The 26,051-nt window shown below is 35.5% G+C and overlaps 2 protein-coding genes across 2 annotated transcripts; one reads left to right on the top strand and one right to left on the bottom strand.

Moving 5' to 3' along the window:
* The first annotated feature begins 416 nt into the window (after window positions 1-416).
* Window positions 417-5,918, top strand: LOC106665580 (pancreatic triacylglycerol lipase-like). The gene is made up of 7 exons (XM_014392078.1): window positions 417-544; window positions 1,931-2,021; window positions 2,083-2,234; window positions 4,906-5,157; window positions 5,212-5,409; window positions 5,468-5,642; window positions 5,710-5,918. The coding sequence occupies exons 1-7, from the start codon at window positions 496-498 to the stop codon at window positions 5,783-5,785; spliced, it is 993 nt and encodes a 330-aa protein (XP_014247564.1). The 5' UTR covers window positions 417-495; the 3' UTR covers window positions 5,786-5,918.
* Window positions 5,919-7,822: 1,904 nt separating this feature from the next.
* Window positions 7,823-25,638, bottom strand: LOC106665576 (pancreatic triacylglycerol lipase-like). Its single transcript, XM_014392074.2, has 7 exons — window positions 25,354-25,638; window positions 14,482-14,578; window positions 14,265-14,416; window positions 13,944-14,195; window positions 8,341-8,535; window positions 8,121-8,286; window positions 7,823-8,056 (listed from the first exon to the last, which is right to left on the bottom strand). Exons 1-7 carry the CDS (start codon window positions 25,403-25,405, stop codon window positions 7,921-7,923), a joined length of 1,050 nt encoding a protein of 349 aa, XP_014247560.1. The 5' UTR covers window positions 25,406-25,638; the 3' UTR covers window positions 7,823-7,920.
* Between the last annotated feature and the right edge of the window lie 413 nt (window positions 25,639-26,051).

Below are 26,051 nucleotides of genomic sequence, written 5' to 3'. Positions count from 1 at the left end.
TAATGAATCCCTCTCGTGGTTATCAAATACCCAGTAACCATAAAACAAATTTAATCTTAGTTCATAATTTATTATACCCTGTTACTATTTATGTGAACACTAAAGGAATATACCTTTAGTTTACCCACCATCTGTTTTTATTTCTCCTCCTATTTTCCTCCAGAGATTACTATTGAAATCTGAGTGTAGAATGTTCAATTAAATAATTAAATTTTAAAAATGGTTGAAATATAGCAAAAGTAAAAATAACTGGGAAAACACGCGTTTCTTCGCGCGGGACATCACGTGTCAAAATTCATCTTCATCCGTCGAAATAAGTCTCTAATCTATTTGGTCAAAATAATAATCTGTAAGAATTGTTAATCTCAAGTGATAAACCCACTCGATCATTTTGTTTAAAACAATATTTTCTGAGAGCATATTTACCAGTTACTGATCAAGCTAAGTATCGAACAATTTCAAGTTATTTGATTCTAAAGAAAAAAAGAAACAATAATGAAAGGCGAATTAAGGACTTTCTGTCTCGCCTTATTTTTATTTTCAAGTAAGTCTACTTTCTTAATCCTTACAATTATTCAATTGATATTTTTAACTCTATTTATCCGTGCAATAAATTTTTCCATATTTAAAAGTAAAATTTCAAACAATATCAAGCTATTTCATTTAAAAATAAATGAAAGGCGATTAAGAACTTTTTGTCTTCTCTTATTTTTATTTTTAATTAATTCTACTTTTTTCAGACTTTGTATTATTTAATTGGTATTTTTTAACCCTATCTATCCGAGTAATACATTTTTTCATATTTAAAAGTAAAATTTTATAAAATGAATTGTAAAAAATATACAACTCGGTTAATTAATAAAAAATATTTTTTTCCTATGCTGTAAAAACAATTATAGACCATTACTTCAAACAATTTCAAGCTATTTCCGTTAAAAAAATGAAAGGCGAATTAAGGACTTTTTGTCTCCGCTTATTTTTTTCAAGTAATACTATTTTCTTCAGACTTTATATTATTTAATTGGAATTTTTTTAACCCTATCTATCCGAGTAATACATTTTTTCATACTTAAAAGACAAACTTTATAAAACGAAAATCTACAACCCTGTTAAAAAATAAAAAACATTTTTTTCTATGCTGTAAAAGTAATAATTGATCATTACTTCAAACAATTTCATGGTATTTCCTTTAAAAATAAATGAAAAGTGAATTAAGGACTTTTGTCTCCCCTTATTTAACCCTATCTATCCGAGTAATGCATTTTTTCATATTTAAAAGTAAAACTTTATAAAATGAATTGTAAAAAAATATACAACCCTGTTAATCAATAAAAAATATTTTTCCTTATGCTGTAAAAATAATAATAGACCAGTACTTCAAACAATTTCAAGCTATTTCCGTTTAAAAAAAAAAAAAAATTGAAATGCGAATTAAGAACTTTTTGTTTCCCCTTAATTTTTCAAGTAATTCTATTTTTTGTTCATCCTCCCTATTATTCAATTAATATTTTTTAACCCTATCTATCCGTGTAATACATTTTGCCGTATTTAAAAGTAAAACTTTATAAAATGAATTGTAAAAAAATATACAACCATGTTAATCAATAAAAAATATTTTTCCTATGCTGTAAAAGTAATAATTGATCATTACTTCAAACAATTTCAAGCTATTTCCGTTAAAATAAAGAATTCTTCACTTTTTCGTATTTTTAAACCCCATCTTTATCCGAGAAATTTATTTTGCCATATTTTACAACTTTATGAAGTAAATTCCAAAATAATATTTAACCTTGTTACCCAATAAAAAAATTTTTTTTTTCTATGCTCTAAAATCAATAATGGATCATTAATTCTCATAATTTAGTAAAACAATAAGCGATTATTACCGACCCGCTTAAATTCGATAATTTTAATAAAATTTCGATTTTAGGTTTCATAACTGCCCATTCTTGGAGATGTCGAATGGTATGGGAAGACGAGCCGTGTGACAATGAACACATCAAGTTCTTCTTGTATACAAGGTATTTCAATAAAAAATACCCGTGTAAATTTTTTTTTGTCAACATAACCTTTCAATTACAGAAACAATTTCGACCAAGTTGAGCAGATCTCGATGGAAGATTTTAAAGAAAAAATCAAAGATACACACTACGACCCGACCGCGCCGACCAAACTGCTCATACCCGGACAAAAAGAAAACGGGGATAGCGAATTGCTGCTCAATTTGAAAAACGGTACCATTTAACTTGTGTTATTTTCAGTTAATCAAGGAAAAAAGGTATCAACATAAATCATGTACAGGTCATGGACAAGTGGAAAGAACTCAGAATAAATTTATGATACGTAATTACTATTGAAATTTAAGCGCCAAACGTGAAATCGTTTAATTCCGAATCGAAAAAACTAATCTTTAAAGAAAAATTTTGTTCCAAATATTGGGTTGTCCGGAAAATAATGCAGGATTTTGGTATTAAACAAAAAAAAAGAAACTAGTTACTTTAAAGCAATGTTCTTTAATCAAAATAATTNAGTTATTGATACTCTCTTTCGCTAGGCTCATAGAGTGAGGAATCCTGCATTATTTTCCGGACAACCCAATATTTGAGATAGCATTCGATTTTGTATGTTTCCATTGTAGGGATAGGAAATTTTCAATTCTTCTTCGCGAAAAATTAAACTCGGCTTATTTCAAGTTGCGACTCAACTCAGTGAAAACCTGGAAAAATTGAGGGAATTTATTGCTTAGCAATAAGTAGTAATTTAAAAGGTTTTTCGTGTTTTTTTTTTTAAATTACTTCTGATTACAAAACAGGTTATAGATATGAGTTTTCTAAAAAGATGAGAGTTACTGGTGACGGAGAAAGAAGTGGAGGGTGAGTTATAGAGAAAAAATAAAAGGTATAGGATGATAAGAGAGATACATAGATAGAGAGAGAGAGAGAAGACAGAGTGATAGTTATATAGAGGGAGAGAGACTGTGAATGAAAGAGGGAGAACGAGAAAGAGAGAGGAAGAGGGAGAGAGACGGTAAGAGAGAGCGAGATAGATAGATAGATAGATAGATAGATAGATAGATAGATAGATAGAGAGAGAGAGAGAGAGAGAGAGAGAGAGAGAGAGAGAGAGAGAGAGAAAGAGAGAGTGAGAGAGAGAGAGAGAGAGAGAGAGAGAGAGAGAGGGAGGGAGGGAGAGGGAGAGAGAGAAAGAAAGCGGGAGAGACGGAGAGAGATAGAGGGAGGGAGGGAGAGGGAGAAAGAGAGAGGGAGAGAAAGAGAGAGTGAGAGGGTGAGAAAGTGAGAGAGAAAGAGAGAGAGAGAGAATAAAGAAAATCTTTACAATTTACTAAAAACAATAAAAATGGAGAAATAACTGATGAGGGAGAAAGAAGAAGAGGGGTATGTAGAAAGAGATTGACAGAGGGGAAGAGAACAAGATCAAAAACAGAAAAAATAAATATAGAAAACCAACTGAGAAAGGGAGAGAGTGAGAAAGAGTATAGGTAGAGATGATTGGATACTGGATTCATCGAGAAAGGTAAAAAAGCAATTAATAGAGAATAGATATATAAAAATACATGTTTAGATAAAAAGAATGATAGATCATTATTGGGGGACGTGAAATTGGGAAAGAAGAGATTGATTGATTGACGATTTATTTACGAGGACACACGCAAAAGTTAGGTCTTTAGGACCTTTCTACAGGAAAGGGAGAGAACGGAGATAATAGAAAGAGAGAGAGAGAGAGAGAGAGAGAGAGAAAGAGTGAGTGTGAGAGAGAGAAAGGGAGGTTGAGAAATGAAACAGACGGGAAGAAGGAGAGCATAGAAAGATAGAAAAAAGGGGGTGGGTGGAGAGGGGGAGAGAAAGGGGATGAGAATGAGGGTGAAAATTGAAAGAAACGAAAGTGTAGAGAAGAAAAAGAGAAAGGGTGAGTGAGAGAAAAAAAGAGGGTGAGACGTGAAAGTGACAGGATGAGGAAGAGTATAGAGAGAAAAGAAAAGGTAAGTGAGGGAGAAAGAAAGGGGGAGAGAGAGAGATGGTGAGAAGTCAAACGACAAGATGAGGGAGGGGTGAGTGAGGGAAAGAGAGGAGAGAGAGAGATAGAGAGAGATAGAGAGAGGGTGAGTGAGAGAAAGATAGAGTGGGAGAGAAAGGTAGAGAGGGTGAGTGAGGGAAAGAGAAAGGGAGTGAGAGTGAGGGAGAGTGATCATGAGAAGTGGAAGAGAGAGGATGAGGGAGAAGGTATAGAGAGAACAAAATGAGAGAGAGTGAGTGGGAGAGAGAAAGAGAGTGATAGAGAGAAAGGGAGTGTGCGTGAGACAGAGATAGAGGAAATGAGGGTGAAAAGTGAAAGAGACAGGATGAGGGAGTGCACAGAGAGATAAAAATGGAGGGTGTCTGAGAGAGAGAAGGAGAGTGAGAGTGAGAAGAAAAAGCGACAGGATGAAGGAGAGCATAGAGAGAAAAGAGAGGGTGAGTGAGGGAGAAAGAAAGGTAGTGAGAGAGAGAAATGTAGAGAGGGTGAGTGAAGGAGAGAGAAAGGGAGTGAGAGTGAGAGAGTGAGAGTGAGAAGTGGAAGAGAGAGGATGAGGAAGAGATCATAGAGAGAGAAAAATTAGAGAGGGAGAAAGGGAGAAAGAGTGAGAGAGAGAGAATAAGAGAAAGAGAGTGTGGGTGAGAAGTGAAAGGGACAAGTTGAGTGAGATCTTGGAAAGAGAACAAAAGCGAGAAGTCTGAGCGAGATTATTAATCCAATAAAACGATCTGAAAAATCGTATGAATTTTTCTTCAGAATTATACATTAATATTTTTGTAGTTGCAATAGTAACATTTTATATTAATATTTATACACTGCTCATTAATTTTTTATACAAAAATGTTTATTGTTTTGATATGGTTATTGCAGAATATTTGAAAAAAGTACAGGCCAATGTTGTACTTGTCGATTACTCCGAGATCGCTCCTCGTTTCTGCTACAGCACATCGGTTTTCAACGTACGCTACGTCGGAAAATGCGTCGCGAATTTTGTCCAAGGATTGAAGGAGTTAGCGAACGACAAGGTTTTGGATCTGCACGTCATCGGGTACAGATTAGGCGGACACGTACCCGCGAACGTCGCGCCCCATCTCGAACCTTATAAAATCCCTCGGATCACCGGTAAATTTAAGTCACGGTGATTTTTTTAAGATGTACAGAACTTTTTTTATTCAGGTCTTGACCCGAGTTTTCCGTTTTCCAAATTTAAGTTACTTGTAAGATCGCTGAATCGAGAAAACGCCGATTTTGTCGATGTAGTTCATACTGCAGGACTGTTGAGAGACAACTACTGGCCCTTGGGGCATGTCGACGTTTACGTAAACGGGGGTGCTCATTTACAGCCCGGCTGTAGAAAAGGATGGTGGCTTAAAGGTTAAAAACTTATTGAAAAATTACAGAATCATTTTACCAAACGGTTTGTCTTCTTCAGATTGGATACTCGCCAATAGATGTTCGCACCAAAGATCGCTTGTTTATTTTACGGAATCCGTCAACAGCAACACCGGCTTCTACGGGTACGCATGTAAAAGCAGATTGAGAGCGTTTTGGGACCTTTGTTCCAAAAATTCAACATCCGTCTTGATAGGCGATTCCGTAAATACAAGGTGCGTTAACTTTTCTCTAAATGTGTTTTTCCTAGTTGAACTAAAACAGCATTTATTTATTTCGTAGTTTGAGGGGGATGTTTTACGTCGGGACCAAGTCGGATGCACCGTTCGCCATGGGAAATGTTGACAACAGTGTTTAACAGCCAATTAGATTATTGTATTTTTAATTAAGATATGTTTACCTAGAGAATATTTTATTTCACTATTTTGTGTAATCTGATTTCTGATAAAGAACTTACGAGACTATTAAATAAAAAATATCTTTTTGTCACATTCCATAAAATCTCATAATGGAAGCTAGCAATATCCAACCCCAATCCTATTAAGCAATTAATAATGATTAATTTTATTATTTGTAACACTCACTAAACGTAAAACGATTATTTCTTGAACGTAGTTACAGCCTGTGACCAACAAACCACCTTCAGGTGTGTAGTAATGTTCCAGTAGTCATGAATTTGTGGATGATGGATGAATGTCCATGGCTGAATATCCACAGATTAACAGTATTGACTCGACGCTGAAAAACAATACAGTAGATCTTCTGACCACCAAGGCAAAAAAAGCTCTGTAACCGGGAAAGGTTAAAAGGAAAGAAAGGACAGCGAAATTATACATTACATACATGAAACTCATTGTGTTACTACTGATAATTACAGATAAAAAGGTTAAATAATAGCTCAGAAGAACAATTAATTTTGATTGATGGAATATATANAGATATATATTTACATCTCATTCACCTTTTCTGTTTATTTTCCTTTTATCTTTCTTTCTATTTAGGTCTTTCTCTTTGCCTACCCATTAATAATTTTTATCTGAAAATGCTTTGTTCTTCTTCATATTGCGTTGTTAGTTTCATAACATTTGTCTTGAACTAATTCCTCACTTCATCAATTATGAGAGTAATTATTAATAAATTGCTATGCAACTCTCATTATATCTCACTCTTCTTATTTCTTTAAAACAAATTAGACTCTCTCTCTCTCTCTCTCTCTCTCTCTCTCTCTCTCTCTCTCTCTCTCTCTCTCTCTCCCCCCTCCCTTTCCTTCTTTCTTTCTTAACTCTCAATGATTGATTTTTTATTTTTTTAATCTATTTTTTTGTTTATATTCTCTGTCTATTGCCCCCCCCTTTATCTATATATCCACTTATTTCTATGTGTACATGTCTCTTTTTCCTAACTTCACTTTGTATCTTTCGTGTTCTTGGCGAAATTTTATGTTTATTTCCCCCCCTCTCACTCTCTCTCACACTCTTTATCTCCCTCTCTCTCTCTTTCCTTCTTCCTCTCTTAACTCTCAATGACTGATGTGTTTATTTTGTTAATCTATTATGTTTCTATTCTCTGTCTATTGCCCCTTTATCTATTTATCCACTTAGTTTTAGTTGTAGATGTCTCTTTTTCCTAACTTCACGTTATATCTTATGTGTTCTCGGCGAAACACACCCACACACATATACAGTCGAAATATATGCAAAGGCTCTGCAAAAGTAAAATAAGAAAAAGATTTTAAGAGTTCAGAGATTTTTTTCTGCTAAGACTTATAAATGGTTTTCGGTGTGGCGGAGGTTATCGCAAACGAGGTACTCATAACACTGAAAGATGAGAAAATAATATCTCATGTCATTTTATTATATATGATGACTTGAACACTCTGCCTCTCACTCTTTCTCTCTCTTCTTTTTTCGTACCGTATCGCTCTCTCTTTCTCACCACTTCTCACACTTGTCACACCCCTTTTCTCTATTCTTTCTTTCACATTTTTATATTCCACCTGACTTTTCTCCTTCTCTTTCATTGCTTTTAACAAATTGTATAATATGACTTGGAATCTCTCATTATTTTTGGCCTTTACCACTTCTTTTTTATGTTTCTTCTTTCCTCCTATCACTTTCTTTGTAATTTAATCACCTTTGTATTTATCTACTACTTCATTGCATCAATCTCTCTCATACAACCTTTTTTTTTTCTTTTTCTCTCTCCCTATTTATCCATCCATCTAAATATATTGATATTTCTTATAATCTAGTATATTCAAAACGATTACGTGTTTAGTTCTTAGTAATAATATAATTATTAGTTCTACTAAATTAAGTATTTGATTTAAATAAGTATAACTTTATTATAAATAAAGTTTTAATAATGCGTATATACAATTCATAATTAATAAAGCATTAAATTCGACAATTAATTAGAAAAATACAAAAACATAATAACGACATGCAGGTAACCACAAAAAAATGTGTAGAATCAAAGAACTTTTTTCAGACTTCATTTGAGGGATTGTGTGACCACTGGATAATAAACTGCGAACGGAGGGATGCTCGTTACTAAGAACAGTAACCTTTTCTTTCCAATCGCGAATGGCGACTGACTGTTGGTATCGACTGAGTAAGTGCCTCTTAATCTGAAATAAATTTAAATTAAAATTTAAAAAAATTTATATAACGTTACTCTTAATTAATCTTTACGTTTTATTGACGTGTTCCCCCATGAGAACGAAAGGAGGTACGGCGTGACACCGATCGGTAATATAGTAGTAGAAACCGATGCATCTCCACCCCCAAAAGCCAACCTCTGTGTTGATGGATTCAGCGAAATACTCCACGGATCTGTGGTGAGAGCAGGACACCTCTTCTGCAAAATCGATCATTGAAAATAGCGGTCTTGGTCGAATCGTCAACGGCTTACCCCGAGTCGGGAATTTGCTACCGCAGCCTGGCTGCAAGACTCCTCCGTTCATATAAAAATCTACGTGTCCTATGGGTTTCACTTGGCCCTCTAACAGGCCGTTCGTGTGCACGATGTCGACGAATTCGCCGTCCTCGGCATCCAACTTGTTTGAAATAAAGCCGAATAAGAACAATGGCAAAGCAGGATCTAGACCTGTAAAAAAACTGATTACTTTATGGCACTACTACTTCATTTGTTCAGGAAAACCTATGTACAATACCATACCAGGTATTATTATTGTTAAACACTTGGTAAATTTGTTAACGTTAATGATTTGGCATGAAATATGGTTGTGGTCGAGCCATGAGCTATGTGGTGCCTGTTAAGTTACTTTATGCCCATTCATCTTTGATCCACCTATATACCATAGAAGAGCTCTAGGTCATTTTATATTATCTTTCCATTTCTCTCCTTTTATTTATTGTTTAATGGTTTTTCAAAGTCTAGTATTTTCTCTGGCTCGCTAGAGACAGTTTGGGCCAGTCAGTTGGGTTCTCTTATGCTGTGCATTCAACGTTAAAGCAAGGAACACACTTACGTTTTGCAACGCTATGCGACGCCATCCGATGCTACCCGACCCCTTGTCACGTTTTGATAGGGTGTGGACATCAATGCGACGTCAAGCGCACGCCACGTACAGTCACAGCGTGTATCACAATAATCACTATCACAATCGTAACGCCTCTTTTGTTCTTAATGCGTTATTTTGAGAAAAACCATGTGATAAATCGTTAGTTAAATTTTATGAGCACAACCATGTAATAAATTGTTTGTTAAATTTAATTGTTTTAAATAAATTAAGGCTAGATAGGCCGCTACTGTACCACTTGAGCTAGCGGCGGATCTAGCCGAAGGTCGTGGGTTCAAACCCCGCTCGTGACACTGACTTTTTATCTCAACCAAAACCTTAATTAATTGAAAAGATTTTTAGTTGAGATGAAAAAAGTTAATGGCACGGACGGGATTCGAACCAACGATCTTCGGCTAGATACGCCGCTGCTCTACCAATTGAGCTATCGTGACCTCGATCCACTCGGACACTAACTTCCCATCTCAACCCCACCTTTTGAATTTTCCCTCCTTTTTGCTATTTTTCAATTTTTTTCATCTCAACTAAAAACCTTAATTAATTGAAATGTATTAATTGGTCAAGCGGACCACGAAATTAGTGAATTTAATTGAAAAGAATTTATTTGATCAAGCGGACCACGAAAACAAGTGAAGTTTTAAATAAGGTTACTCCGGTATTTTGATACATTTTCTTCCTAATCATCATAATTAACTAATTTTTATAAAAAATTATGAATTTTTGATATCGTTTAATTTAGTTTACATTAAAATAGGAATGTTTTAATTAATATAACGACAAAATTACACTACTCGACTATGAGCAAAACCATGAAATAAATTATTCCTCCTATTTCCCTCTATTTCTTCATCTTTAATAAACGTAATTTAAAACAAAATTGCGCCACTAAAAAACATATTAAATGGAGTACGTTATCTGAAATTTGCTGGTCTCTAGGTTTGGAAATAGTGGTTTAAATCACTATAGTAAATTTTTCAACTTTGAAAAAAAAAATTTTGTCAAAGTTCTCGCTACTAAAACGCTTATTTCAAGAACGTTTACAAGGTTAATATTGATAATAGCTTATTGCAAATTTAACGTAGTTTTCAATTCACTAGTTTTAGTGGTCCGCTTGACCAATTAAAATTCAATTAATTAAGGTTTTGGTTGAGATAAAAAAGTCAGTGTCACAAGCGGGATTCGAACTTCGACCTTCGGCTAGATACGCCGCTGCTCTACCACTTGAGCTATCGTGAATTCTATCCACTCGGACACCAACTTCCCATCTAAACCCCACCTTTTGAATTTTCCCTCCTTTTTGCCATTTTTCAAACGTCGTGTAATCTATCTGATTTTCAAATGGTATCAACGGATTTGTCCAAATCTTTGTAGATCATTGTTTATTTGAAACAAGGTCGTGAAATCTTAAAAATTCAGAAAAAATGGTATAATTCCGAAACTGCTGAGATGTGGACCATAGTTAATTAGAACTTTTTGGTTTCTTTTTGAGTGTAGAATCTACTGGCAAAGTTTGTAACACGAGTAACCGAACGCCCTATGTCTTGAAACACGCGCAGAAAAAACGTTAGACACTCGAATTAAAAAAAATTATATTTATTTATAATAGACAACAGAATACCTTGTAATAGGCTATAGATACAGAAAAGAGTTCCAGCACTGGTTTGTTTCTCTCTCCTCTACCTCCTGGCCTGGCAGATATGCCAGATTTGTATTTAACTATACAATTTGCTTAATGTATATCTTGTACAGATTGCAATAAATAAAAAATACAAATTTAAAACAATTACTTAATATTTTTGATTACGGCTCTTTTTTTGTCGTATCTAATATTTTTTGATCTACTAACACCAAAACATTTTCCATTTAAACCTGTGATCTCACGTCCGAATTATCTCTTGTTAATAGATGTTTTAATCAAAGCAACGTCTATAAAAATTTAATCCATTATGATTTACGTGAATTGCGGTTTATAAACGACACTCTTATCTGCATTTATTGTGCACAATTTAATATTCGTGTTTGACAATAATTATTTTTATCTTCATCCTCCAGGTGTAAACAGTGGTTAAACATAAATATTGCCTTCTTTTGCCCTGGTCATTACCCACACTTTGATATTTCTATTTTTCTAATTTTTCAAGATTTTGGACCATTTAATCTCGGGGAGTGATTTGTTGATGTCCTCTCCTTCAAAGATTTCAAATCTAGACCTAGCACCTATCACACTCTGCGAGGTAGTGCCTTGCCGTTTCTTCTTTTGTTTCGCAAACGGCAAAAGGGATCTGGTAGGATACCCATTATGAAGAGGTGTCTTCTCAGTGGGCAGTGGCCCGTCAGGATACCTATCAGCTTCCTAATTCCCTTCCTTGAGATAGCCATTTCGATTCTGCTGGTTTGATCGCCTTAACAAACTCTTTCGATTGCCGGGGGATAAATTCCACTCCTTAAGGAATTGTTTCATGCCCCAGTTATTGATACTCTCTTTCGCTAGGCTCATAGAGTGAGGTAACACCGGTTGTGGTCCGACAAACGTAGTATTAGAACCTTCTTTGACTAGGCCATCCGCCTTTTCATTGCCATGGTGTCCTTTATGTGCTGGTATCCAAATAAGTGTTACCTTGTTATCGAACCGGGAAAAGATCCTACTGATAAGATCTACAGTTTCCTCCACCAGTCGTGAGGTTGACAAATCTTTTTGTAATGCCCTAAGACCAGCCGGACTGTCAGAAGAAATTCTAATATCTTTTCCCTTAATTTTATTTTCCATAAGTGTCCTACAACACACATTGGTGGCCCAGATTTCCGCCTGAAAAACGATGTTATTGCCAAGGGAGGGGAGATGTTGATTCCTAATTTTGGTATGTAAATTCCTGAACCACTCCCTCTACCTTTGATAAGTGATCCATCTGTGTAGCAGTCTATGTTACGATAGTCATCATCCAGACTATAATTATAATCACAAGGGGTGACTACCTGAAAGTGCTTTTTCCCCGAAGGAGTTTTAATCTTTTTATCACTAACGCTTAATAATTGACCGTTAACCTTACTCCATAGTTTTGAGATTTTCGAGTGACCTATGTTATTGCACTTATGATTCCAGCTGCCCTCGCTAAGTAATCTGTAGCAGCTGATTAGTGCTTAACCTTAACCTTAACCTCAATGTGAAGAGATGTGGTATTGGTTATGATTTGAACTGCTAGGGTGGGTGTAGTTCTACGAAACGTTACTTTTTTAAATTGAGTAAAGTATATCTTAAATTAATGTACTTTCTTGATGTGGGACAAGCGTTTGACCGCGTCGGACCATGTGCCTAATCATTCCTGTCTGACAGATCGGTTCGTTCGGGTCCGATAAGGATCAGATTACACCGATTCCTCGCTCCGGCTGAGGGAGTACCGCAGGGAGTTCTTGGACCACTTATACTGCAGATGTTCCCACAACACCCATCACCCTCCTTGCGTTTTTTGCCGATGACACAGCTGTCATCTGATCTTATCCACCCAGGTTGTTGTAGCCCACTTAATGTGGAACTGCAGGAACGACGGGTGGTACAATGTGGTTAAGGGTCGGTGCCAAAAACTATGTGTACCTCGTGTCCTCCCAACCCTTGGTTTCAAGAGGGGGGTGTCCGGGCGCAACCTCTCTAAAGCACAAGCTGTACTCATGTCTGCCTTGGGTCGGCATGGGGTGGCGGGTGCCTTATTAGAGGCCCAAGAGGGTTAGGAGGGTACCAGATCCTGCTTGCATAGACGGGGGAGAGTGCACCATCTGTACTACGGGTTAACAGAAATAGTCCTAGGTTCAGCCCATGTTACACTGGGAATGGACTCGTAGTGGTTCGTGGTGACGCCCCTGGCGGGAACTTAGAGAAGAGGCTGTCTTCTATATGTGACCTTCGCACGAAACTTGCGTATGACCGTCGTTATACACTCGGCCTCACGGGATACGGCGGATCGAACAGAAACGTATAAGCGTTGAGGACGCTGTGATTACGCTGACAAAGTCCTTCGAAGACGTGAGTAGTGGCGGATGGGAATGGGTAGTGAATCGGTTGCTCCTATTCGAGTATGCTTTGCACGCAGGTGTACGCTGAGCTCAATTGGAGGATTTTACCTCGATTGTAGTCTCCTCTAGGGGGTGGTTAGCAATTCCACTTTAAACAAAACCGAGGCCGGAGCGGATCCGGTAGTTTCTATGCTGGGGGAGCCCCAATACTCTGGGAGATAGAGTGGCCTTCTCGGCTTAGGTTGCCCTTTGCGCGCGGCATACGGTTTGATGCTTAATGCGGACCCGACCACTCGAAATGGTCAAGCGTGGAGCGAGGTTGTCTTGGCCCCTCGGGGCTGAGCTGCCTCTACACCAATGCTGCGGCAGTAACACACTTCTGTCAGGTCTCATCTTGAGAATAAAACGTCCGATAAGGCCGAATATGCTAGGTGCGGACGTTAAAGATCCTCAGACTCCTTTTTAGGATGACCTAGTATACGGGAAAGCAATGTCATCTGATCTTGCGGTTCAGAGGATCTGTAATGAGGTAACAAAACGGTTTCAACTAAACTCACAGTTAACATATAATCAGCTGAAACAAAACGACCTAAACAGACGCTACGATCTACTCTAAAAACTGGACAACAATCCAAACTATCGATAATAAAACAAACTTACAATCTGAAGATCTGAGAACAAATAACTATGGTGAACCGCCAAACCTTCGAATAAAAAAGTTTCTAACCCTATCAGTTTAAAATCCTATCCTAAAGTCCCATTTATCGAAAAATTAATTTCTCAAAATTTTACGAAGTTGTACAATAATCGAACAGGACTCATCACAACAATTTCATAAGGAGGTATCTTAGAACAGTTAAATCGGAAAAATGATGTTGATTATTTGCTCCACTCAATGTCAATATGTAACTAGTTGTAAATATATGTATGTATATATAAAAAATTGCACATTGTAATAAGATCTTACCTGTTATTCTTGGAATTTGGTAAGGTTTTAGATGAGGTGCTGCATTCGCTGGGACGTGGGCCCCCAGGCTGAAACCGACCACGTGCAGGTCCATCGTTCCGGTTTTTTTCCTCTTCCTCAGCTTGTCGATGAACTTCGCGAGGCATTTTCCAGCGTACCTCACGTTATAGACGGCAGTCGGATAGCACGGACTGGGCACAAGCACGGCCCAGTCGACCATCCAGACGTTAGCGTCGTATTTTTTAAGATATGCTGTTAAAATAAAAACCTAAAAATAGTTTTTTTACAAAAACTATCTACAACAGGACAAATTTTTCCAACCGTCTTTTAACTTCACCAGTACGGACAGATTCATATCAGCGTTGTAACCGTGGACTATTATTTTCGTCTTGAGATCATCTTTATAAAAAGAATTCGTTATATTGTCTGCCTCGTCTGTTATTTTGACGTACTGCGAGTCGTTCATGTTTTTCCTGAATAAAAGATTTTGTTTATTGCAATAAGTTTTTTAAAAAATTCTAAAAAATTGTTATTTTACCTGGTATAAAGAAAAAACTTGACGGTATCACTGTTGCAGGGTTCATTTTCAAGAATAATAGGACATGAGGCGATATAATATAGATCTGCTTCGATATCTACAAATAAAAATAACAGAACTCTTACAACATAGTTCAACCCAGGTCAGCCATAATCACGCACATCAATCAATGATGATATTTGTGAGGAATACAGCGCAGATAAATGACAGATAGATCAATTACATCCAAGAAGTAACTATAAAATAAAATCTCTCAATCTAAATTTTATCTAATGAAAGAAAATGAGTTTCTTACAGAAATTTTGGAGTTATTTACACCTTGTCCAATATCTTAAAGATAATACAGATATCCAGTTCAATTTTTTGGCTTATGTTACAAAACATAAGTACAAATACAAAAATAAATACAAATAATAATATAATAATAAAAACAATATTTTCTAAAAAATTAAAATAATAACAAAGTATACTACATTTTGTTTATTACATTTTATTAGGTTTCGCGGTCCGCTTGTGCAAATAAATTCTTTTCAATTCATTAAGGTTTTGGTCGAGATAAAAAATCAATGTCACAAGCGGGATTCGAACCCACGACCTTCGGCTTGATACGCCGCTACTCTACCACTTGAGCTATTGTGACTTCGATCCTCTCGGACACCAACTTCTCATCTCAACCCCACCTTGAAGAATGGCAAAAAGGAGGGAAAATTCAAAAGGTGGGGTTGAGATGGGAAGTAGGTGTCCGAGAGGATCGAAGTCACGATAGCTGAAGTGGTAGAGCAGCGGCGTATTAAGCCGAAGGTCGTGGGTTCGAATCCCGCTTGTGACACTGACTTTTTATCTCCACCAAAACCTTAATTAATTGAAAAGAATTTATTTGGTCAAGCCGACCACGAAACCTAATAACATTTTTTAGTAACCTTAAAATCGACTGAACTATGAAAGTTATTATATACGTGTAATAATTTTTGAGTATATGATAAATTTTTGAGTAACATTAAAAACGACTGAACTCTGAAATATATTATAGATTATTTTATTATTTACCAGCTACCGTGACTTCGTTCGCGCATGCCACAAATTTCTGATTTCGACTCCCCTTTTTATTTATTTATTTTTATTATTACAATTATAAGCAAGCAATAAGAAAAAAAGTATAATTAATTGAGTAATAAATGTAGTAATTTAATAAAGGTGTTTGAGAGGGAGAAAGATGAACGGAGTGAGTGAGGAAGAATTTAAGGAAGTTGAGAAATATAAAAGATGCGAGAGAACAGATAAGGAATTGGAAGAAACAGTGGTGAGGGAGAATCCAAAACTAAAATTATTATTACCACGTACAAAAACTAATACGATTCTTATTAGTATTCTCCGACATTCTTTTGCTTTGTAAGTTGCAGTAAAAGGGTAAATAATACACATGCATGACTAACAATCCCTTTTTTAAAACGTAAATTTTTAAAAAATGTTTTACTTTGATTGCTTTTATTTAAATTACAAAATGTGAATAGCCCATATTTAAAAATGCCGTTTTAACAGCGATTTAAAAACCTTTCTGCCCTAATAATCTAATAGCCGAAAACGGGAAGTTAGGCCCTAATAACAGCGTATTAAATAATAGGACTATCCTAGATTTTCGATGAACTCCACAATCAACTATTTATGAAGTTTATTCTGCAACGTTTAATTTTAATTGAATATTGGATTTATATGTAAGAAAGCAACATAAAAATAAAACAGCCAAAAACCAAAAAAACCGGACACTTGTATTACTGATTATTTCCCGTAATACTGGTTATAAAATTAATAATTGAATTCAATAGATTTCGTGGTCCGATTGACCAAATGACATCTTTCAATTGATTAATCTCTATGTAAGGCATTGGCTGAGATAAAACAGGAATTGGTTAAAATTTGAAAAAGGAGGGAAAATTCAAAAGGTGCGGTTGAGATGGGAAGTTGGTGTCCGAGTGGATCGAAGTCACGATAGCTCAAGTAGTAGAGCAGCGGTGTATTTAGCCGAAGGTCGTGGGTTCGAATCCCGCTCGTGACGCTTACTTTTTTATCTCAACCAATACCGTATATAAAGATTAATTAATTGATTAATAGTTGACTTGAAATGTAAACACAGCACGAATAACTTGTTTGCTTTGTTCGCTAATGATCTTTTTACACTTTATAGTTTAAAAATAGAGAAAATCAAGTTCATCCTTTTCAGAGCTAACTTTTCAACTGAGTTAATTGGTTTCTTAAATTGCTTTCAATGATTAAACAATAAATTTGAGTAACAAATTAATTTTTTTTAAATATGGGTTTAAGTCGAGATGATCCCACCCGGTAGATCCTTTAATCAACAACGGTCGTAGCTGAAAGGGCCACTGGAAGTCTCGATCGAAGAGTAGTGGTCAACCACGATGTACATCTACAGAAAATATTTTTAATGTTTATTACCGTTGCAGTAGTTGATTGAGCGAGCCCCCTTCAAACCTGTATTTTTTTTCTCAACAAAATACAAAATTGTTGGGCCTTCCAGAAGCGCAATTCGAAAGGTTGGGTATACCTCAGAAAGCTAATTGAAAGGGGAACTTTAGATGGAATTTGCAAAGCTCTAAGCGGTTGTAATTTATGACAATTCCCAATCCAACATTTTCAAAAAATCCCAAATTTAAACATTTTTGTTTTTTAGGAATTTTGCGTGCAGATATGTTTGTTGATCGGCCTGCAGGTAATCCACGTAGGGTTCCAATCTTCGTTGAGTTCATTAGACAGATGAAAAAAGAAGACTAATTGCTGTAGTGGACCTAAATCGAAAAAAAAACCAAAGCCTGAAATTACTTCTTTTCGTTGCGATTTGGGCAGGGGTTTATAGGAGAGTTTGTTTCATATGGTCAGTAGAAACACTTCCTGAAATTTTCGACTTATTGCCAGTCAACCTGATGGTATGGTATGGTAAAAAGGATAGAAATGATGAATGATAGAGTGAGTGCGCTGTTAAATCCTTTTTAAAAAGGTAGTAAGGTATTTAAATACTCAACTTACTGTGAGCAGGAACTATCTTTTTAAAAAGGATTGGTAAAAAGGTTACTAGGAAGCTCCCCAGGCACTGCAGCTATCTGGCTTATTCTACCTTCCTAGTTAGTTCAGTGCAATAGACTCAATTCTTCTCCTTAGAAGTATCAGGTCATTGACAGTCCTGCTGCAATTGCATTCCCTAGGTTTTTCTGTATGCTAGGTTATGTCTCCATTGAGCAGTTGCTCCGCATTCAAATATGAAATGGGTTGCTGTTTCCTCCTCCTCATAATAATCTGCAGATGGGATCATCGTTGTACATGCCCATGTTGTGTTCATGTTTTCTCAGATGCCAGTGACCAGTTAGTAGTCACTACTCTGAGTTTAGCCCTCTCCATTTGCAGCAGTGGTTTTGTCAGTCATGCTGAGGGTTGTTTCAACTTAAGTTTACTATGTCTAGCTAGAGTTTATCCACTTCTCCTTTTGTTTTGTTTGGATCCATTTTGCGATGGAGGATTCTATAATTGTTTTTGTTATCCCAAGTATAGGTTCGGGGGTCGATGCATGGTCATGCAGATCCACCTCTGGCCAGTCTGTCTGCTTTCTCGTTACCCAAAATTCCCCTGTGCCCTGGCACCCAAGATATCGTCATGTTATTGTGTTTCCCCGGGTTTTGGAGATTTAGGATGCATTCACTGACTAATTTTGATGTGATTATTTTACATGCTAATGATTTAATGGCTGCGTAGCTATCAGATCTTATGAGGATTTTTTGCCAGTGTAATCTCTTTTAAGATTTTCCAGGGCATAAGCATTGATATCATGTATTTCTGTTGAAAGACCGAAGTGAACTTCCCTAATGGGTTTGATTGCTCATGTTTTCGAGCCATCTGTATACCATATCATTGTATCTGATGCACTCCAGTGTTCATCCTCTCCTGTATAGTCCATTGAAACTTTATAGGATGTTGTACAGAATGTTTCCGGGATCATATTGTCAGTCTCCAGTTCTAAGAATAGGTGTCTGATTTTGTTAATTACAGTTGTATGCACGAATTGTTTAGTTACTATCCAATTTAATTGTTTTTGGAGCCTAAATGAGCTTTTCCTAGTCTCTCCTTGTATAAATATTTCCGGTGGAGGTAGGTTTGGCAGAGTTTTTAGTGCACTTGTAGGGGTTGTTCTCATTGCTCCTGTGATACATAGGTTTGCAACGAGTAACAGCTAACTAAATGAACATCTGAAGCACATTGGCATAAGATTCTGCACAGAAGGAGAGGAGACATCTACATACCTACTAACAAACTGTGGTGCTATACTTGCCCCGAGGAGGAAGTGTTTTGGGGCACACAAACTGTAGAAAAGATTCAACCACTGAAACCATGCCAGTCACCCTGAGGGTATGGTATGGTAAAAAGTATACTCCGAAGCGGGGTTTTTGCTCCCCAGGCACTGCAGCCTTTGGCTTATTGTACCTTCCCAGTCCCTTAGTTCAGTGCAATAGGCTCAATCCTTCTCCTTGGAAATATCAGGTCATTGACTGTCGCTGCTACAATTTCATTCCCTACGTTTTTTTCCTATGTTAGGTTAAATCTCCATTGAGCAGATGCTTCGCCGAAGATGAAATGGGTGCCTTTTTTCTCCACCTCATTTCATAATCGGCAGATGGGATCATCGTTGTATATGCCCTTGTTGTGTTGATGTTTTCTTAGATGCCAGTCACCCTGAATACCGTTTTGAAATATTTCAGTTAAATTTTGTATCTTTTTTTCTGTTATTAGGGCCTAGCTTTAGCCATAATTATTGTAATCCTACAAAAATAATAATTTTATGTGTGGTGATTAGTGACCGTTAATCGATATTTATTTAGAAATCGTGAGATGAGGTCTGATGTGATGTAGGTTTCAGAAAAACATTTTCTTTATCGTGCCAACGTTTTGATCTTTATTGAGATCATCTTCAGGGCTCAAAGTGTTTGTCTTCTCGCTGGCACTCTCGACACGACACGCAAGAATGACACAATTACACAGAAGACAAAAGCATCTCACGATTTCGAAATAAATAATAATTTTATGTAGATGAGTACACCAATTAAAAGGTATCTTCTTATTTTCTTTTAATAACAAGCTTTTTCCTAGGAGCCATCAGGCCAGAGTATTTGCCATAATTTCAGAGCTTTTTTGAACGCTTGTAGTTATCAGATGTCGGAGTACTTCGCCATAGGTGTAATAAGTATTTTAAAAATTTTAGTTGTTCACTTTCCAGTTCAGTGATGAAGCCAAGGGCCCAAATCTCCGAATAAATAAAATAATAGACGAGATAAGGGAAAGCACAGCCTTTCGCAACAAAATCAGCGTGAAAAAAAACATTTTAATCAAACTTATGTATTTCTTAAAACTGTTAGAAGTAATCTAAGACAATATAAAAATATGAAATGCCCGAATCATGTCTAAAATTCACAAAGTGGCCGATAATGTTCAGAGACGATTTTAAAATGATAATAACAAGAAGTAATCTTATTTCCTTTGTCTACAGCCGATTTAAATAAATAAATACTTTATAACTAAGACAATCGAGAGTCTTAATGGCAATTTTTTTATCGTAAAGAAATAACACTAAAAACTTTATCACCTATTGTAAGTAAACACTGCTAAAATTGTAAACAAATGTTTGATAATAAAAATAAATTGCATATGGTCAAATAAGGAAAGTAAAAATATGGCATGCCCGATTTATTTATTCAGTGATATAATTGTTTGAAAACAGTTTGATCAATGCTGTCGGTCATTTTGTGTCAGATTCATTCCATAAATAAAATTAAAATCTCTTCCTATTAAATTCACTACTTTCGTAGTCAGCTTGACCAATTAATATATTACAATTAATTAAGGTTTTTAGTTGAGATAAAAAAGTCAATGGCATGAGCGGGATTCGAACCCACGATCTTCGGCTAGATACGGCGCTACTCTACCACTTGAGCCATCGTGACCTCGATCCACTCGGACACTAACTTCCCATCACAACCTCACTTTTTTGAATTTTCCCTCCTTTTTGCCATTGAGGTCACGATAGATTAAGTGGTAGAACAGCGGCGTATCAAGCCGAATATCGTGTGTTCGAATACCGCTCGTGCCATTGACTTTTTTATCTCAACTAAAAACCTTCATTAATTGTAATATATTAATTGGTCAAGCGGACCACGAAATTAGTGAATTTAATGAATTTAAATGAAGTATACTTCACTAAAGCTCTCCGTGCCCATTTCATTTGTCGCCGAGAATCCAATCCTATTACACGACATTTGAAAAATGGCAAAAAGGAGGAAAATTCAAAAGGTGCGATTGAGATGGGAAGTTGGTGTCCGAGTGGATCGAGGTCACGATAGCTCAGGTGGTAGAGCAGCGGCGTATCAAGCCGCAGATCTTGGGTTCGAATCCCGCTCGTGCCATTGACTTTTTTATCTCAACTAAAAACCTTAATTAATTGTCTCTTCGTATTGTTATATTTTCATTTATAAGGCTGAAATAATGTCAAAGAATTTAGTATTTAGTAAGTACTGATTTGTAATTTTTTTCCATTTGAGACATTACACAGTGTAGAAATAGTGTTAATAGATATCATCATAGATTCTTCACTTGTCGGTGTGGTATATTTTGCATTATATTGAGTAATATAATTATATGTGTAAATGGTAAGGAAATGACTAGTTTTAAATGTATCTAGTCTCATTGCATTGGCCTAGTTTGGCTATTTGTTCGTGGTCAGACCGATGGCCATCGAACTTTACTCGCGTGATAGGGTATCCTAGGTCTTTGGCTCGATAATTGGCGAGGAGAGTTTTAGCAAATTCATTGAGAGTTTCTAGGTTTGCATGAGACTTGCAGTATCGGGAGCGTCTAACATCAGGGCAAAATTTTGAGGACTGTATTTATGGGTTCGTTGATATAATGTTGGGGTTGATATAATGGGTTCGTTCATAAAAATGAAACAAGGATTTTTTATGATTAAGGATTATGCAGTTTCGATGCGGCAGATATCAGGCTCAATCCAACAGTTCTAGTCTGTCAATCTTCGCTTTGGTGTTAAAAAGCAGACTTTTATTTTTAAGGAGTATGTCAGTGCTTTTTAAAGTAGTCGTGGAAGTACGTGACAGTTTAGCCGTGAGGATTCCACATTTTTACGTCAAACGTTTGTTCTATGTACACCTTGACCTTGGTTGGGGATATTATTGAAGTAAAAATGAGAACGGATCTTTTTGCGGAAAATGAAGTTAATGGGCGTGAAAGACTTTAGTAGTGAGAGGTGTTTTTGAAGGTTTTGAATGAAAAATCAATGATCAATGGATGTCTGGCAGAGATTAGTATGGCGGTTTCGAAATAGGTTTGGAGTTCAGCCTGGTACGCCTGAAAAAGTGTTGGGGCCAGAACGCTCCCCTGTGGTACGCCGGCATGATGAAATTGTAAGGAGAGGGAATTATCAACTATGACTCGGAAAAACCGGTATATCTGGGTAAAAGATACCCTTGCGCATGAGCCAAACTCGATCAAAATCTTAGCTTACGTCAGGATAGATACGATGAACTGTTGGATAGTTAAGTTGCGAAAATCAAATTGGTCAGGAATTAATTTTGAAATAATTCTTTTTAACAGGAGTTTTCTCTAAATCATTTATCAAAATAGGCAGTAGGACTCTATGATGTTCGACAAGCATTCAAATTTTGGATATTGTGTTTTCAAAATAACTTTGAAATGTGTGAACAAATATAGACAAAATTACATATGACTGTATAAATGTATATATAATAAAGATGTTTTATTTAAATTATGAAATTTCCAAGATTAATTTGTCTTCATTTAATTTTTTTGTTTATGTTAGAAAACACATCCATGTGGTTTTTTTAACAAAAAGGTAATTACATTACTTATCTACATTTTTCGAACGGTACGGAAATTTACATCCATCATCAGGATTAATGTTTTTTAAAGACATAAGTATAACAATAATATTCATATTTTACAACATTCTATTTTTTTTTTTTTGCCTGGGGCTTCCGACATCTAGGTCATTTCAGCCCTCAACTAAGTCTATATTCTATTTACCCTTTCAAACAATACATTCATACACATAAATACATCCATAGTACACTCATGATTAATATTCCTCCACCGATCTATACTCAAAATAATCTAAATCGGGGTCGATGAAAGTACTTTTGTAAATATTCCGCCATCGACCCCGAACACTTACTCATACGCTCTCAACGTTCGAGGGGCGACGATGACGTTATATTTCGCCCTCACCACTCGCCATTCACGCTAATAAATACATGCCCTCAGACAAAATATATAGACACACAACACATAAGACATATTATATACAATAAAAAAAACCAATTTCCCATAAAAAGCGGAACAGGGGACCCAGAAAACGGCTGCAGTGCTCGAATACTATTTTCAGATTGAATAGCACGTCTACACGCTCCCTGTAGGGAGCCAAGGCATGACATGTTTCCAGTATGTGGGACACATCGAGCAACCTTTCTCTGCATAAGGGGCACCTGCGCGGGCTTTGGCCCAAGAGCAGGTGCCCGAGTGTCAACCGTGTATGGCCTATTCTTAGCCACGTAAGGACGATTCCTCGTTTCCTGCTCAGGTTCTCGGGGGGCTATCTACGAATCGGGCTCTTGACGCCCAAAAGCCTCTCGGATGACCCGGCCCACTGTAAAATTATTATGTATACATATAATAATTTTTGAGTATACGATAGTATTTAATAGCTATTATTTATAATATAATATCGATAGTATATAGTTCAGTCGTTTTTAATGTTACGCAAAAATTTATCGTATAATCAAAAATTATTATTATATATTATATAAAAATTATTATATGTTATATGTAAAATTATTACACAGGCACATAATAATTTTGGAGTGCAAGATAGTATTCGTTATTACATATAATATCGATAGTATATAGGTCAGTCGTTTTAAAGTTACTCAAAACTTTATGGTATAATCAAAAATTATTATTACATTATTATATGTTATATTAAAATTATTATATATGTAAAATTATTACATATAATATTTTTTGAGTATACGATAGTATTTAATAATTATTATATATAATATAATATCGATAATATAGTTCAGTCATTTTTAATGTTACTCAAAAATTTATTGTATAATCACAAATTATTATTATATTATTATATGTTATATTAAAATTGTTATATGTAAAATTATTCTATATACATGTAATAATATTTGAGTGCAAGATAGTATTCGGTATTACATATAATGTGTAGTAAATAGTTCAGTCGTTTTTAACGTTACTCAAAAATTTATCGTATAATCAAAAATTATTATTATACAGGGTGTCCCAGTTCCTTCTGACGAAACTCAGGGAATCGATTCTACTCTTCGTTTGGAGCAAAAAATGCCCAGGAGAAAATTTTCGGAAAGCTCTCTATTTTGAAGATATTCGTCATTTAGGTTTTTTCAACTTTTCACTGCATTACCACATAAAAACGCTTGCAACTTTCAAAATGTTGAGACTACAACAAATTACACCATTTGAAAGAACGCTAAATTTTCTGTAAGATTCTTCTATTTGCAATAATCTGAATGATATAAAATGTTAGCCAATATCAGTTGGAACATGTCAAAATCACAAAATTTAAAATTTTGGTCATGATTGCACGTTCTACTGAGGTTACAAAAAAATACCTACACTTGTCAAATTTGACAAAAACTTTTTCATCTAATATACTTTACGTTGATATATCCAGGTTTTTAAATAACGTTCTAGTAAAGTTGAAAAATAACAATTGAATGTTCGAAAACATGAGCTAAGGTAAATTTGAAGGGGGTAGAAATAAATCAATTAGAACTCGCTTTTTAAAATAAAAATGACACTTGTTTGACCGGTTGAATGAAAAATGCTGGATGGGATTGAAGTTTAAATAATAATCATCACAGAATGTATCAGGCAGGGTGTGTTACTGAAAGATAATATTAATTAATATTAATATTATTTTACAAAGCGAGTTCTAATTGATTTATTTCTAACCCCCCCTCCAAATTTACATTAGCGTATGTTTTCGAACATTCAATTGTTAGTTTTCAACTCTACTAACTACTTGTGAAATAAAAATGACACTTGTTATAAGTGGATCAATTTGGAAGTTGTAAGCGTTTTTATGTGGTAAGGTAGTGAAAAGTTGAAAAAACCTAAATTGACGAATATCTTCAAAATAGAGAACTTTCCGAAAATTTTCTCCTCGGCATTTTTTGCTCCAAATGAAGAGTAGAATCTATTCCCTGAGTTTCGTCAGAAGGAACTGGGATACCCTGTATTATTATATGTAATATATACAAACCATACTTTTTTATGTATACATCATACAGTGTATGATAGCTATTATATATAATATAATATGGATAGTATATAATAACTTTCATAGTTCAGCCGTTTTTAATTTTACTCAAAAATTTATCCTAAACTTCAAACCACAATTTAAAGATTTATTTTATATTTTGTATATAATATAATAATATTTATGTAGGTGCAAATATCTACGTGTATTTGTATGAATAAATCTTTCCATGAATCAATGAATCGACCTCTCATTTCAAAAATAAACACTATTTAAATATTTTGTTATTTAAAAAGCATTTAAAAGTAGATTAATTTATCTTGAAATCAGTGTATGGCCAGTAAAACATTCAGAAAAAATTAATTAGATATCGTTGTAAGTAGTGCAATCCATTTGGTATCGATGGAGATGGTTAAAAAAATTTTTTAAATAATTTACTGTTGTTTAAATTGGCATAAAATGTGATGATAATAAGAACTTACTTGATAGATAGCAACTTAATATTAGGAACAAGAAAAGGAATTTATCCTTCATTGTTATTCAGCATGGAAGCCCTTTTGACCGAAATGAGAATGGAAACGACCTATTCGGTTGCTCTTCTGCATTTGATGACCACCGAACAACAACTGAAACACGATTTCTTCCCAGCGCTAGTATCGTGTCTTCTAGGTGCAATGCGTTTCGGAAGATTCGGTAAAATCGTCTAAGTCCGAACCGGTCTTCGGGAGCACCTTTGTATGTCGTAATTTATCGCGTTATGCGATAGCGATGACAACGGGCCGGAGACGGATTTACGATAAGGGGTCTCGGGCCCCCCCACGTACTCAGAATTGCGCGCATCTCTTACGTTCTCATTTAATTCGCCGTCGGGCTGAATCAAACGGCCGATTGAGAAATGTTTTTAAAAAGAGCGTTGTCGCAAATAACACAAAGATTAAGACTACAAAACAAAAGAAAACAATAAAAAATTACACGTTTGCTGATAAAATAAGCCTAAATTGAAAAAACTTTTATCGATTTTTTTTAAATTAATCGAATACCGTTTTTCCGTGAATGAATTGTTCCGTTTTCTTTTACAATTATTTTGTTTAAGAGCGATCTAATGATAGCTTCATAAGGTATAAATATTAGTCAGACTGAATGACACCACATCGACTCACTGATCATCCACATCATCACA

The sequence above is a fragment of the Cimex lectularius genome, unplaced genomic scaffold (genome assembly GCF_000648675.2).
Source record: "Cimex lectularius strain Harlan isolate CLEC.00 unplaced genomic scaffold, Clec_2.1 scaffold37, whole genome shotgun sequence".
In the NCBI taxonomy this organism is placed as follows: domain Eukaryota; kingdom Metazoa; phylum Arthropoda; class Insecta; order Hemiptera; family Cimicidae; genus Cimex; species Cimex lectularius.
This window is presented reverse-complemented; position numbering and strand designations above follow the sequence as displayed.

Coding starts and splice junctions, on each gene's coding strand:
- LOC106665580 (XM_014392078.1), top strand. CDS start 496: ATGAAAGGCGAATTAAGGACTTTCTGTCTCGCCTTATTTTTATTTTCA. Junction 2,235..4,905: donor GCTGCTCAATTTGAAAAACG/GTACCATTTAAC, acceptor TGGTTATTGCAG/AATATTTGAAAAAAGTACAG. Junction 5,410..5,467: donor AAAAGGATGGTGGCTTAAAG/GTTAAAAACTTA, acceptor TGTCTTCTTCAG/ATTGGATACTCGCCAATAGA.
- LOC106665576 (XM_014392074.2), bottom strand. CDS start 25,405: ATGAAGGATAAATTCCTTTTCTTGTTCCTAATATTAAGTTGCTATCTA. Junction 14,417..14,481: donor AAGTTTTTTCTTTATACCAG/GTAAAATAACAA, acceptor TCTTTTATTCAG/GAAAAACATGAACGACTCGC. Junction 8,287..8,340: donor TAGCAAATTCCCGACTCGGG/GTAAGCCGTTGA, acceptor TCGATTTTGCAG/AAGAGGTGTCCTGCTCTCAC.